Source organism: Rhinatrema bivittatum, chromosome 6 (assembly GCF_901001135.1).
Source record: "Rhinatrema bivittatum chromosome 6, aRhiBiv1.1, whole genome shotgun sequence".
In the NCBI taxonomy this organism is placed as follows: domain Eukaryota; kingdom Metazoa; phylum Chordata; class Amphibia; order Gymnophiona; family Rhinatrematidae; genus Rhinatrema; species Rhinatrema bivittatum.
Genome location: NC_042620.1, coordinates 286,809,307 through 286,821,876, shown reverse-complemented (window position 1 = coordinate 286,821,876; position 12,570 = coordinate 286,809,307). Strand labels below are relative to the sequence as shown.

Below are 12,570 nucleotides of genomic sequence, written 5' to 3'. Positions count from 1 at the left end.
TTTTTAAACTGATAACTCCTGGACAGTATTGTATCACAAACCAATTATATCATTTAGAAAACTATGTACCGAATCAAATATTACAGCACGTGTGTAAATTAATAGATCTCAGCATCCTTATTTTATGTGCCCTATTGTAAACCGTTGTGACGGATCCTTCTTAACGACGGTATAGAAAAGATTTAAATAAATAAATATATATATAAATAAATAAATAAAAAATTGGTTCAGGAAGCCGCGGCAGGTCCTTAAATCGCCAGCGTAGCGGGAGGGTCCTGGCAGCTGAGTCACCGACGAATCTTGGGCCTCGGGTGCTGGTTCTGGGGCAGAAGAGGCCCGGGCATCCAGTCGGGCTGACAACTCCCCTACCGAAACAGTGAGGACCTCGAGGTAGTGTTGCTGATACTGCAGCTGCTGGGCCAACCCTGGCAGGTCCAAGGAAACAGGCGCATCTGCCGAGTCCATGGCCTTGCAATCTGTTATGGGAGTCTCAGTTTAGTGGACCCTTGGGCCGACCTGCTGGAGACTAGGAAAAGATGGACAATGTCGCTGATGAACAGCGGGCCGGGAGGCAGATGTTCAGGCGGGACGTAGATGCTCTTCACCCTGAAAGCTGGTGCTCCCCCGGGAGGAGCCCGTAGGAGCCCAACCGCTGGGACTTAGGTGGCTTCACCCTTGGAAGCCAAAGCCCCCCCCTGGAGGAGCCCTTAGGAGCCCGGCCGCTGGGACTTAGGCGGGTTGTGGATCAGGACAGGTAACTGGAACCAGACTAGGACAGTAGTGATACTGTAACTGGGTACGGGTTCTGGAACCAGGTAGGAACTGTAGCAGGCTTGGGTTCTGGAATCAGGCAGGAACTGTAGCAAGATTCGGGTACTGGAATCAGGCAGGAACCAAGCAGGTACTGTAGCAGGCAGGCAGGAACCAAGCAGGTACTGTAGCAGAAACGGAGCGACGTACCCAAGCAGGTCACTCTGGGGCGCAACGCAACAGGAAACCAGAATGCTAACCCGTTGCAAGGCAAAGGCTGGATGGCTGCGGCCGGCTTATCAAGGCCGTGGCGTCTGACGTCAGGAGTTGGGCGGAGTCAGTACTGGCGGGAAACGGGCTACAAAGGCGCCCAAGTAGCGGTGCTCGCGGCCAGGATTGCAACACTACCTGCGAAAATATAATGAAGAATTTGACCACGCCATGAAAACTTCTATGCCTTACAAGTCCAAGCCTCGAATGGTAAACCTCACACCTTATTTAGCATAGTAAAATCAATTACTACCACACGTCAAGACACATTTACTGACTCCTCCCCAGATTTCTGTACTAATATCGCCCGTCACTTCAAAGAAAAAATCGAAAAGATTTCATCTGAATTCGTGATCCTACCAAGCCCCCTTCATAATCTTCCCCCTTCATAATCTTCCCCCTTCCATCTGCTCTTTCTCTGATTTCAGTCCTATTGAAGCAGATACAATTTCTTGAATTTTATCTAAATCTAAGCCCTCAAATAGTCCTTTTAATCCATGTCCAGGAACCATACTAAAAAACATCAAGGAGCAAATTTCTCCCCTTCTATCAGATATAGTCAACTTATCATTTTCCTCAGGCACCTTCCCAGCCACATTGAAACAAACCTCCATATTACCCCATACCGAAAAAGAAAAATGTCGACCCATTGGATATCACCAATTATTGCCCTATCGCCTCGCTAACATCACTAGCAAAAATAATCAAGTCTGTTGTATTGCATCAAATATCTGAGTACATTACTGATCATAACCTCCCACATCCTCACCAGCATGGCTTTAGAAAGGGCCACAGCACTGAATCTTTGCTCCTATCATCTGTTGACTCTATCATTAGAGGATTTGATTCCAACACGATATCATTAGATATCCTATCATCTGTTGACTCTAACATTAGAGGATTTGATTCCAATACGATATTTTCAATCGTGTTGGAATCAACACGATTGAAAATATCGTGTTGGAATCATGGCACAGGCCATCCAGCCTTTGCCTGGATGGCCCGTGCCATTTTTAAAGATGGTGCCGGCCGTCCATTGCTCCTACCATGTGACAGGGACCCGCCAATGGCACGGATACCCTGTCACATGCTAAGGGCAAAGGGCCATCGGCGCCATTTTGTTTACTGGCAGCCGACGGCCCAAGCGCGAGAGAATGCTCCTGGGACCCCCGCTGGACCACCAGGTATTTAAAAATTTGAGGGGGGGACCAGAGGGTGGGGGGATACTAACAAACTCCTTTTAAAGAGTCGGCTGTAATTTTTTGTTATCGGCTCAGGCGCAGCCGATAAAAAAAAAAACCAGATCGGACTGCAAGATAAAAATTTCATGATGTGAATCGAAACCGGAATCCGAACCGATACCAGTTCCAATTCACATCTCTATATAATAGTCTTCCTAGCTATCTCTGCAGCGTGCGACACACTAAATCACAACATACTGTTCTCCAATTTACAGCACATAGTTATCTCTGGTTGTGCGCTACAATGGTCCAAATCATTTCTTGCCAATCGCCCTCAAAGAATCACCTATGGTAACTTCAATTCTGACTGGTATTTCACACACACTGGTGTCCCTCAAGGATCTTCACTTTCTGCTCTTCTCTTTGATATTTATCTATACCCCCTCTGCCACCTTCTTGTTGATCTTAATTTAGAATTTTAAATTTATGCAAACAACATCCAGTTTATCATTCCCTATGCTGACTCCTGGACAAAAACCTTATCACTGATACAACTATATTTAAAGACTGTACATACCTGGCTTTCTCATAATCATTTAAAATTGAACATAGCAAAACAGAACTCCTTTTTCTATCCACTATTCCTGATTCAACTCACTGCCCACCAGCAAACTTTATTTTTGATAGCCATATTATTCCAATTACAAACTGTGCTCGAAATCTAGGAGTACTACTAGACTCCAGATTATCTATGACTTCTAATATTTCTGCATTAGTTAAAAAATCTTATTTCAAAATACATTTACTCAAAAAATTAAAGCCTCTTCTTTTTCCATCTGATTTCTGCTTAGTTGTGCAAGCGTTCATCCTATCAGATTTAGATTATTGCAATGCCCTATACTTAGGCCATCCAGCCACCATCATTTATCTGCTTCGACTCATTCAAAACTCCGCTGCTTGTTTAATTTCCAACACCCCACGCAGAGAGCACATTACTCCTGCTCTACGATCTCTTCATTGGCTTCTTATACACTATCGTATTCATTATAATCCATTAATTTAGGGCTAGATTTTCTATTGTTGCGCGGCTCTGTGAATTGCGCGGTACCGGGGGGTGGAGAGGGGGTGAAGTGGGGGGTGGGCCTGCGAAAGCCGGCAGCCATCGCACCACTGCGGTGCGCTGGCTGCCGGCTTTCGCACCGAATATCTACACTTTAAAAGGTGTAATTATTCGGTGCAAAACTGGTGGCGATAATGGTCCTTACCTTTTGCCGCAGTGATGTTTCCACAGCGGCGGCCCCAGTGCCGCTCCGACTCTTCCTCTTCCAGGGCCGACTCCGCCCCAATCACCCTATCACACGCGAAAAGTCCCTTTTCGCATGCAAAAGCTATTGAAAATGACCCCCCTTAATCTACAATCCTTCAACTATTTGGCTATGTCCCATTTTAAGGCTGTATTGGCTACCCTGTCAACTAAGATCCATGGACAAATGTATGTTAGAGGTACCAACAATAAAAACAGCCAGACTGGACCTAACTCGCAGGCACGCCTTTAAATTGCTGGTCCGATATTATGGAACTTTCTCCCAGACCATATTCATCTTATCCTAAATTACAAAGATTTCAAAAAGGCACTTAAGACACATCTCTGCTCTATGGCATATGGCAAACTTGAAGGTACTTTTTTTTTTTTTAATTTTTATTTTCATGAATTTCAAACATTTCTCAAGAATAACCTTGGTAAGCAATCGCGGTACATGATATAGGAAATACAAAATAATCCATTAATATTCAAGAAGAAATCTAACATTTATGTACTTAAATAAAAGAAATGAAGGGAGGCTCTAAGTAAGAGAGCATATAATATTTTTTTTAACTCCATACATTAACTACCAAAAAGAAACTTGGACGTAGAGTGGACAATTCGGCCTCCCTTTTCTTAGGCCGAGCTAGTTGGAGGTGTTCCTTAGGTGTTCGCATCCAGGAATGTTCTCAGATGATTGGGATCAAAAAACACATGATTTACATTTGGAAATCTTATAGAGCATTTGCATGGATATCGTAGCAAAAACCTTGCTCCTAATTGTATCACATCTGCATGCATTGTAAGGAAATTGTTTCTACGTATCTGAGTGGATTTTGTAACATCTGAGTATAGCCAAAGTTTCTGGCCATAAAATAGACTCAGTCTATTCCAAAAGAAAGGCCTCAGGACATTATTTCTATCCATTAGAAAAGCAAAGGTAACCAGTAAAGTTTTTCTTCTGGTGATCTCTGTATCTTGTGATAGCTCCAATATTTCAGAAATCTCCATCCCTGGACTTACTCTAGACACATATTCACCAGGTGTTGCTGCTTGGGGCAGATAATAAACTTTGGTAATAACTGGCATTGTTGCCTCAGGAATTTTTAACACCTGCATTACATATGTCCTGAATGGATCCAGTGGAGAGATTAAATCAATCACTGGGAAATTTAGTATTCTCAAATTATGAAACCTTAATACATTTTCTATTTTCTCTAATTTTCTATTATTAATTGTCTCAGACTGGATTAACTTCTGTTGAATTTTCTCTACTGTTGCAATCTGTTTTCCACAATTTCCACTTTCTGATTAAATATTGAGATCAAGCTTGTATTTACTATTACTTGGTTCTTGGTTTCCAGGATAGTTTGAGAAATTGAAGTTACCGAAGTTTCAATCGATTTTAATACTGTCCAAATAATTTCCATAGACATTACCACCAGTCTCTGTATTCGAAATCCCATATCTGGAACATTATCCTGGGTCCCACCTCCACCCGCAACAGTTCCCATGCCCACTCCTTTACCTTGCATCGTGGAAATAACTTTCGAAAGTAACGAGGTGTTGGATTCGTGGCCCCTTGGACCGACTAGGACAGTTGGTGGCTCACTGAGGAGATACCCAGTGGGTGTCGAAGCCGGGAGGCGGCACAGACAGGAGACCAAGAGATCTTCACCATTGGAGACCCGAGGTCCCTCCAGGAGGTGTCCGTGAGGGCCTGGGCCTCTTGGACTTACGAGTGGTCTCCTGCGAAGCGGTATCCAGGGAATGGAGATGAAGAGCTGAAGCCAGGAGGCCAACTGTAACTTCACCACTGGAAGCCTGCGGTCCCCCCGAGAGGAGCTCGTGAGGACCCGAGCCGCTTGGACTTAGGCGAGGCCTCTTGGACGAAGCCGAAGTCGGAAGTCAAAGGACGAAGCTGGATCAGAAGTCGTGGACGGAAGCCAGAGTCGAAAGCCAGGAGTTAGAAGCCGAAGTCAGAAGCCAAAGGGTGAAGCGGAATCAGAAGTCTGTGGACGGAAGCCGGTGTCAAAAGCCAGGAATCAGAAGCCGGAGTCAGAAGCCAAAGGATGAAGCAAAATCAGAAGTCTGTGGATGGAAGCCGGAGTCGAAAGCCAGGAATCAGAAGTCGGAGTTGGAAGCCAAAGGAACCGAAGCAGCAACTAGCAACTTTTACTAGAGTGAACCTCATTGCAAGGCAAGGAAGAAGGGCTTCCAGCGGGGTATATATACCTGCAGTGTCTGACGTCAACCTGAGAAGTGGAGGCTTCCTTTCCCGTGCTGGGCCCTTTAAATGTCCGGGCCTTGTGAGCGTGCGCGCAGGGGGAGGAGACACCGCGCTGGAGGCTGCAGGCCCGACTAGGCCTCAGCCACGCTGCTGCTGCTTTCCAATACCCGGAGGTAGGTGGGGGGCCGGCCCGCGGACCTCCGCGGGTTGGGCATGCAACACGAGGCCTGTGGGAAAGATCGATCTGTGCTGTTTCCAGCATCCTCAGGCGCCTCTCCACTCCCCGCTTGACACACCTGCAACAGTTGACACACCTCCAACAGTTTCTCACGACGTGCTGCCTCCCGTCCTCCCCGAATCTCCTCAGGGGTAGATGCTATGGCCATCGGACTTGGTGAACTTTCAAGGTGCGGTGGGGAGGGCTTGCTCGGCACTCCAGGGCTTAAGGTTATATAAAAGGTCAAGGGAGACGGTAACCGCTCTGTAACCAAACCCCCAGCAACCAAGCCTTCCGTTACTTCGGCCAAATTCGCAGCAAGGAACCCCTTGATAAGAGGCTGAGATGGGTCTAAGGAGGGTGAACTAGTAGCTTCCCCCCTTAGCCTGGCTTTTCTTTTTGTATGAGGCATTTCATTTGAGGAAATTTGAAAAAAGGTAATACTCAACGGGATCTCACTTGCTGCACGTCTCACTCGGCGGCCATCTTGAAGAGCCCCCCCAAACTTGAAGGTTCTTAACTATAATTCTTCCTTCCTTTAACTTCAACCTTTTTATCTTAATTTATTCCAACTCTGAATTTTATTTTGTCCATTTTATGCTGTATTGTCATTTTTGTTTATATCTTTATGTATGTACTATCTGTAAATTGCTTAGTTCCACCACAATTGTATAGGCGGTATACAAGAATTTTTAAATAAATAAATAAACAAGTGTGTGAGTCTTTGTCAGAGAGACATCCACATACACACTCTCTCAGACACAGAAAAAGTAGGTGTCTAAAAAGAATAGTATGAGTATTTCTACCTGAGAGCCTGTATATGTATATGATACTGAATGTTTAGTGTGATTGTCTCATTACTTGGCAACTGATTAGTTAGCAAGAGACTAATACCAAACCATGAATATAGGGTATGTAACTAAACTTGCTGGGAGAACCGCAGTTATAGGCAAATTTTTAAAGGGCCACACGGGTGTCCATGTACATGCAGTTCCTTCCATTCACACATGGATGGGCCTATTTTATAACATGCTTGGATTGACACGCGCATGTCATAAAATTGGCTATCTGCGCGCACATGTGCGCCTGATTTCATATTGGCACGTGCATGTGTGCATGGACTCCGAATTGTACGTGCAAGGGGAGTATTTTATTTAAAAAATGCAGTGTGGCACAATCACGCCTTTACCCAGTTCCCTACCCCCCCCTAACTAACCATCCTCCCTTTGCCCTCTCCTCTCCAACCCTTAAACCCAACCTATCTACCCTATTATATTTTGTTATGGAACTTACCTGCTCTCCTGAGCAGTAATAAGTTCCTTCCGCTGGCAGCTGGCCCCCGCCCCTCCAGACCCCGGCCCCGGCCCACCCTTTTTAAAGAACTTGGCACTTCTGCGCATACCGGCAGATACATGAGTGGCCGGCCTGCTACGAAAATGCGTTTGGCACCCGTGTGGGCCCGGTCATGCACATATCTGCCAGTATTGGTGCACGCTGGAGAATTAAAATTCCCTTGTTAGTGAAACTGGGTTTAAAAAAGGTTTGGATAAGTTCCTAAAGGAAAAATCCATAAACCGCTATTAATCAATAAGGAATAGTAGCTTGAGATCTATTTAATGTCTGGGATCTTGCCAGGTACTTGTGACTTGGATTGGCCACTGTTGAAGACAGGATGCTGGGCTTGATGGACCCTTGGTCTGACCCAGTATGGCATGTCTTATGCTCTTATGTTAACTGATTGCATAGATGAAAGGGGGACTGCAGTTCTGTTTGCTCACCCTTGATCTAGGGTATGCTGTATTACTTAGTTATTTAGGGAAAAATATGGAATTAATGTTGGAGATTTTTTGGCTCAATTCTGCCAGGGTCCAAGTCACATAATGCACTTCTGAAGAGTCAGTGTGGTATGCTCTTGGAAACTGTTGAAACATGTGCTGCAGGGACAGCGCATGAGGGTTTTAAAAAAAATACCCCGGGCTGATATTTTCCTGCAATTCACCTCAGGCTTCCTGGCCCAGTCTCCCATCCCCAATTAAATGTAAACATGTCCCTGGTGGTCAAGCTCTCCTCCCCCAAAGCCCCCTAAAATAACATTAAAAATTAGTGAGCCTAGGCCTGAAAATCCACCCTTCCTACCCCTCTGAGACTGTTGAATTGCTAAACTTGCAAGACCACCTTTTCTCTCCCCTTCCCCCTTTCAAACTACCCCAAACCCTCCTGGCCTTCCTGGAACCCTGTAAACCTTTCCCAGTGGGTGGGAGCTGGGAAGAAGTGCTCAGCTCCTGGTGCTTCTGGCATTGCTCTAGCAGCCATGTCAGTTGCAAAAGCTAACAGCGCTGCTTGAGACATCAATGGAGGGCTTGACTGTTAGGGATATGTTTACATTTAACTGGGGTGGGGGTGGGGGAGGGAATGGGACGATTCGGCTTGGAGGCCCCAAACATATCTTTTATTTTTTTGAACACAACGGGGCAAATTTAAAAAGCCCTGCGCGCCGAGCCTATTTTGATTAGGCTCGGCTACGTGTGCAAGCCCCAGGACGTGCGTATGTCCCGGGGCTCGAAAAAAGGGGCATGGCGTGGGTGGTCCGGGGTGGGGGCGTGGCCAGAGGCCTCCAAAGGCCCGCTAAGCTGGGGGATCGCGCACCGGCACTTGGCCGGCAGGCGCAGCTTAAATAATAAAGGTAGGGGGGGATTTAGGTAGGGCTGGGGGGTCGGGGTTGATAGGGGAAGGGAGGGAAAGGTGGGAGGGCAAAAAGAAAGTTCCCTCCGAGGCCGCTCCACGGGAAAAGCCATCGGGGCTCCCCTAGGGCTCGGCGCGTGCAAGGTGCACAAGTGTGCACCCCCTTGCGCCCATCGACCCCGGATTTTATAACATGCGCGCGGCTGTGGGTGCATGTTATAAAATCGGGCGTAGATTTGTGCGCGCCGGGTTGTGCGCACAAATCTACGCTCGCACGTAGGTTGGGAAATGTGGCCCAACATCTGCACTTAACTGACTATATCACCTGAATATACATGATTAAGGGCAAAGTTAACCAGGTATACGTACCTGGATAACCATGAAACTTAATTGGCAATACAGTATTCAAAGATAACCGGTTAGCTTTTGAAATTATCTGGCTACATATAACCAGATAACGTTACTCAGGGATATTCGGAAGCATGTTTATCCCACTAAATATCCCTGATAGCTTATACAGTTATTTAGCTGGATGAATTAACTATTTAAGGATTTTTGAATATTGACTTCTTTCTTTTCTCATTCAATGATCTTTTCTTTCTTTGAAAATTTTTGTTAACTTTATTTACGTTAATAATCTTGGACCTCTAATTTTCCACAGTCTTTGAAACGGTTTTTTGATTTATATCTCCCCTGCTTTGTCTAGGTTTCTCTCTGCTTTAGGTTCACAGTTTCAACAGCATGAAAGGCATCATGTTGCAAGACAGGGAGGGAGCTAGGTGCCAGAGTCCCCCAACCACCTGTCCCTAAATTGCCAGTACCAGTAAGGGTGATGGCACTAACAGCAGGCTGGTGTCAGTATAAGGAGTGTATTGACAATAATGCTGGCATGAGAAGCAACACTGTTGCCAAACAGCTTGTGACATGTGCATTCTGATCTTGGGACTAGGCCTTGGATACCTGATCCTGATTACTCCAAGAATAGGGTCATGTCATCCAGAAGTGGGTGTGGTTCATCCATCCCTAATGGAAACCTATGGTACTATAGACAATTAATATACAGTAGATATTCACTGAATCCTTACCGTGCCTGAAAAAGGGAGCTAGAGATGCTCCTTCAACTCTCAAGGTTAACTTTCCAAGGTTTCTTCCTCCTGGTACTCTAATGTAAAGGAGTCCTCCCCATACGTTGCAGGCAGATACAACCGGTTTGTTGACCTGATAAATCTTTACAGCATCTAAGGGGCGTTCCAGCACATCTTTATCGGAAAGGTTATCAGTTTGGCATCCAATTTGCACCTGAAATTAAATGAGATAACAGAAGAACAAAGTAAAGTTGTGCATTAGAAGTAAAAGCAGTACTTCAATATACCAAATTGGAAAGTTTGCTACTTTGCAATGCTTTGGCATGGATATGTAAGGGTCCATATTCAGTGGCACTTAGACCCTTTGTATCTGGTTAACTCATTATCCAGCTAAAATTCAGCAGGAATGCATAGGAGTGTTTTGGGGGCCTTCTGGTGTTGAGTTAAGTTAGCTGGCTAACTCCAATATTCAGAGTTAATCAGATAAATTATCTGGCGAACTCTAATCATGCCATAGAGTAGTCATAAAGATAGTCAGACAAACTTATCCAGCTAATTCAAGATAGTCAGGTATATTCAGCAGTATTGTATTGTTTAAAGAAAAAATCTAAGCAAAACCCATTCTAAAAAAACTAAAAAAATATTTTGAAGAAAAAAATGAAATGTCCCTGGAATGATTTTCAAAACTATTTAATTAAAGTTAACTTTTTCTTTGTAAGTTGGACTGGTTGCAGGAGGTCCATCCAGTGATATAAAAGTCATCTGCCGCCACAAGGAGGATGTAGATCATTATTAGAATGGTTGCTATTTCTCTCCACAGTTCCAGGAGGAAATAATACCAGTGTCTTTTGGTAAAACAATGTGGTGATGGTGTAGCAATAAAAGTTTGGATAATCTATTCTCCACCCTAGAGGACACCAAGAAGTTTACATAAAGGAAAGAATATGGGGCTTGACATTTTTTGTGATTTGCCATTTTACCTTTATAGGATGGTAAGAGCATCCTCCACATCCTCCACCATAGCCATAGAAACATAAAAATATGGCAGCAGAAAAAGACTAAGACCCATCTAGTCTGCCCATCCAATTAATTTAGCATTATAATTCCCATGACTACCTTAGAGATCCCCTGTATTTATCCCATGCTTTCTTGAATTCAGATACTGTTTTTGTCTCCACCACCTATACTGGGAGAATGTTCCATGCATCCATCACCCTCTCTTTAACGAAATGTTTCCTAAAATTACTCCTGAGCCTACCCCTTTTCAACCTCATCGCATGACCCCTTATTGTAGAGCTTCCTTTCTGTTGAAAGAGGCTCACTTCCTGTGCATGGGTGGCAGAGCTGGTCAGCTTTCAGCCATTTCCATTTTCCGATTTTTCTGGTGGAAGTTTTACTTGAGTGTGATATTTAACTTTTTCTTGGTAGGATGCAGCATCATGCCATGTACGGTAGTGCCTACATCAGATGTAGAACCTGCCTAGGTCTTGGTACCAGCATAGAGAGGAATGAGTGTTCAGTTCTCCAGTGAAACATAATGTTTATATGTTACTGTGTGGTTTTCTTGTGGTTTTGTAAACTTTGTGTACAAGTCTCAACCCATTCCCAAATTTTGACTAACTGGGAGAGGGGTGTAATGACCCTGTGGGATCAGTATCAAAGGCCCTAGTTTAACTCCTTTCAGCTAGTGAGAAGTGGTTAGTAATTAGAGGGAGACACCATTTGGTGCAGCCCCTCCCATTGAGGGTGCTGGGATGTCTGTGCCCTGTGAGGAAATAAAAACAGCTCTCTTCTAAGACAGAAGACAGTGCTTTGAGTTGTGGAATTAAGTGGACATGCAGGAGCATTTTTCTGCATTGGATTTTTGGGTTTACCATAGGTAAACCCTACCTCTAAGGAATATGCATGAGAAATATTTACATACACCAGAGGTAGTACATGCAAATGGGTACATTAAGGAGGAATTACAACTTGTGGGAACATTTTTTGCTCCATATTTGAAACTGTCCTATCACTTTTTTTTACTTTTTGATTTTTCAATTGACTTAATTCATATTTGGCCTGATTTTTAATCCCTCATGGGCGTAAAAAAATGAGGCTTAAGTGTGTGGCTGGGCCTTGCGAGCGCCTCGTGCTTCTGCAAAGAGGCCCAGCCACGCGCGTAACCCCGTTATGCGCCGAAATGCCTGGCCCAGATAAAGGGGGGCTGGGAGGGGCAGGGAGGGGCGAGGCTGGAGGCGGCCGGTACAAAGGCCATTTACTGCTGTACTGGGGAAGGGATTGCTGGCGCACGCAAGTTGCTACTGCTCCAACGGAGCAGTAAGCAACGAAATAAAATTTAAAAAAGGTAGGGTAAAGGGTTTGGGGGGTGTGAAGAACAGGGGAAGAGGGAGGGAAATGGGCAGGGGGATAGGGAATTTCCCTCCCAGTCGCTCCTTAATTGGAATGGACTGGGAGGGAACTAGGAGAAGCCCGTTCTCATTGTCGTGCGAAATTTGCTCAAATCTACCCGCCTTGTACACACCGCCCACACATACACGTGTGGATTACAAAATCCAGTGTGCATGTGTGCGTGACCCGCCGATTTTATAACATGTGCGCACCAGCACGAGCATGTTATAAAATCAGCACGTCCATGTGCACGTGCACATGGACATGCGCCCTTCTTTAAAAATGTATCCCATTATGTATAGACTGGTTGGCTGTAGTATCAATGTTTTTAAGAACATAACATACTGTTTTGAAATAGTGGTATATTTATACGTATTAAGAGGTAATAAAGATGCTTTTGTAATTTAATTGAATGAGGTAGAACTTCATAATAATTAGATTATACCCATTAGGTTACACCT

The 12,570-nt window shown here is 44.8% G+C and overlaps 1 protein-coding gene across 6 annotated transcripts in view; it reads right to left on the bottom strand.

Moving 5' to 3' along the window:
- Positions 1-12,570, bottom strand: part of LOC115094347 (TRPM8 channel-associated factor homolog) — a 267,622-nt gene that overhangs the window by 161,870 nt on the left and 93,182 nt on the right. For all 6 annotated transcript variants that reach the window (XR_003857531.1, XR_003857532.1, XM_029607299.1 and 3 more), the window contains one exon: positions 9,719-9,932. Coding sequence is in view for 4 of the 6 variants with exons in the window: in XM_029607299.1 (XP_029463159.1) it covers positions 9,719-9,932 (214 nt within the window). In the remaining 2 variants the exon portion in view is untranslated. The remainder of the gene's footprint in view (positions 1-9,718; positions 9,933-12,570) is intronic.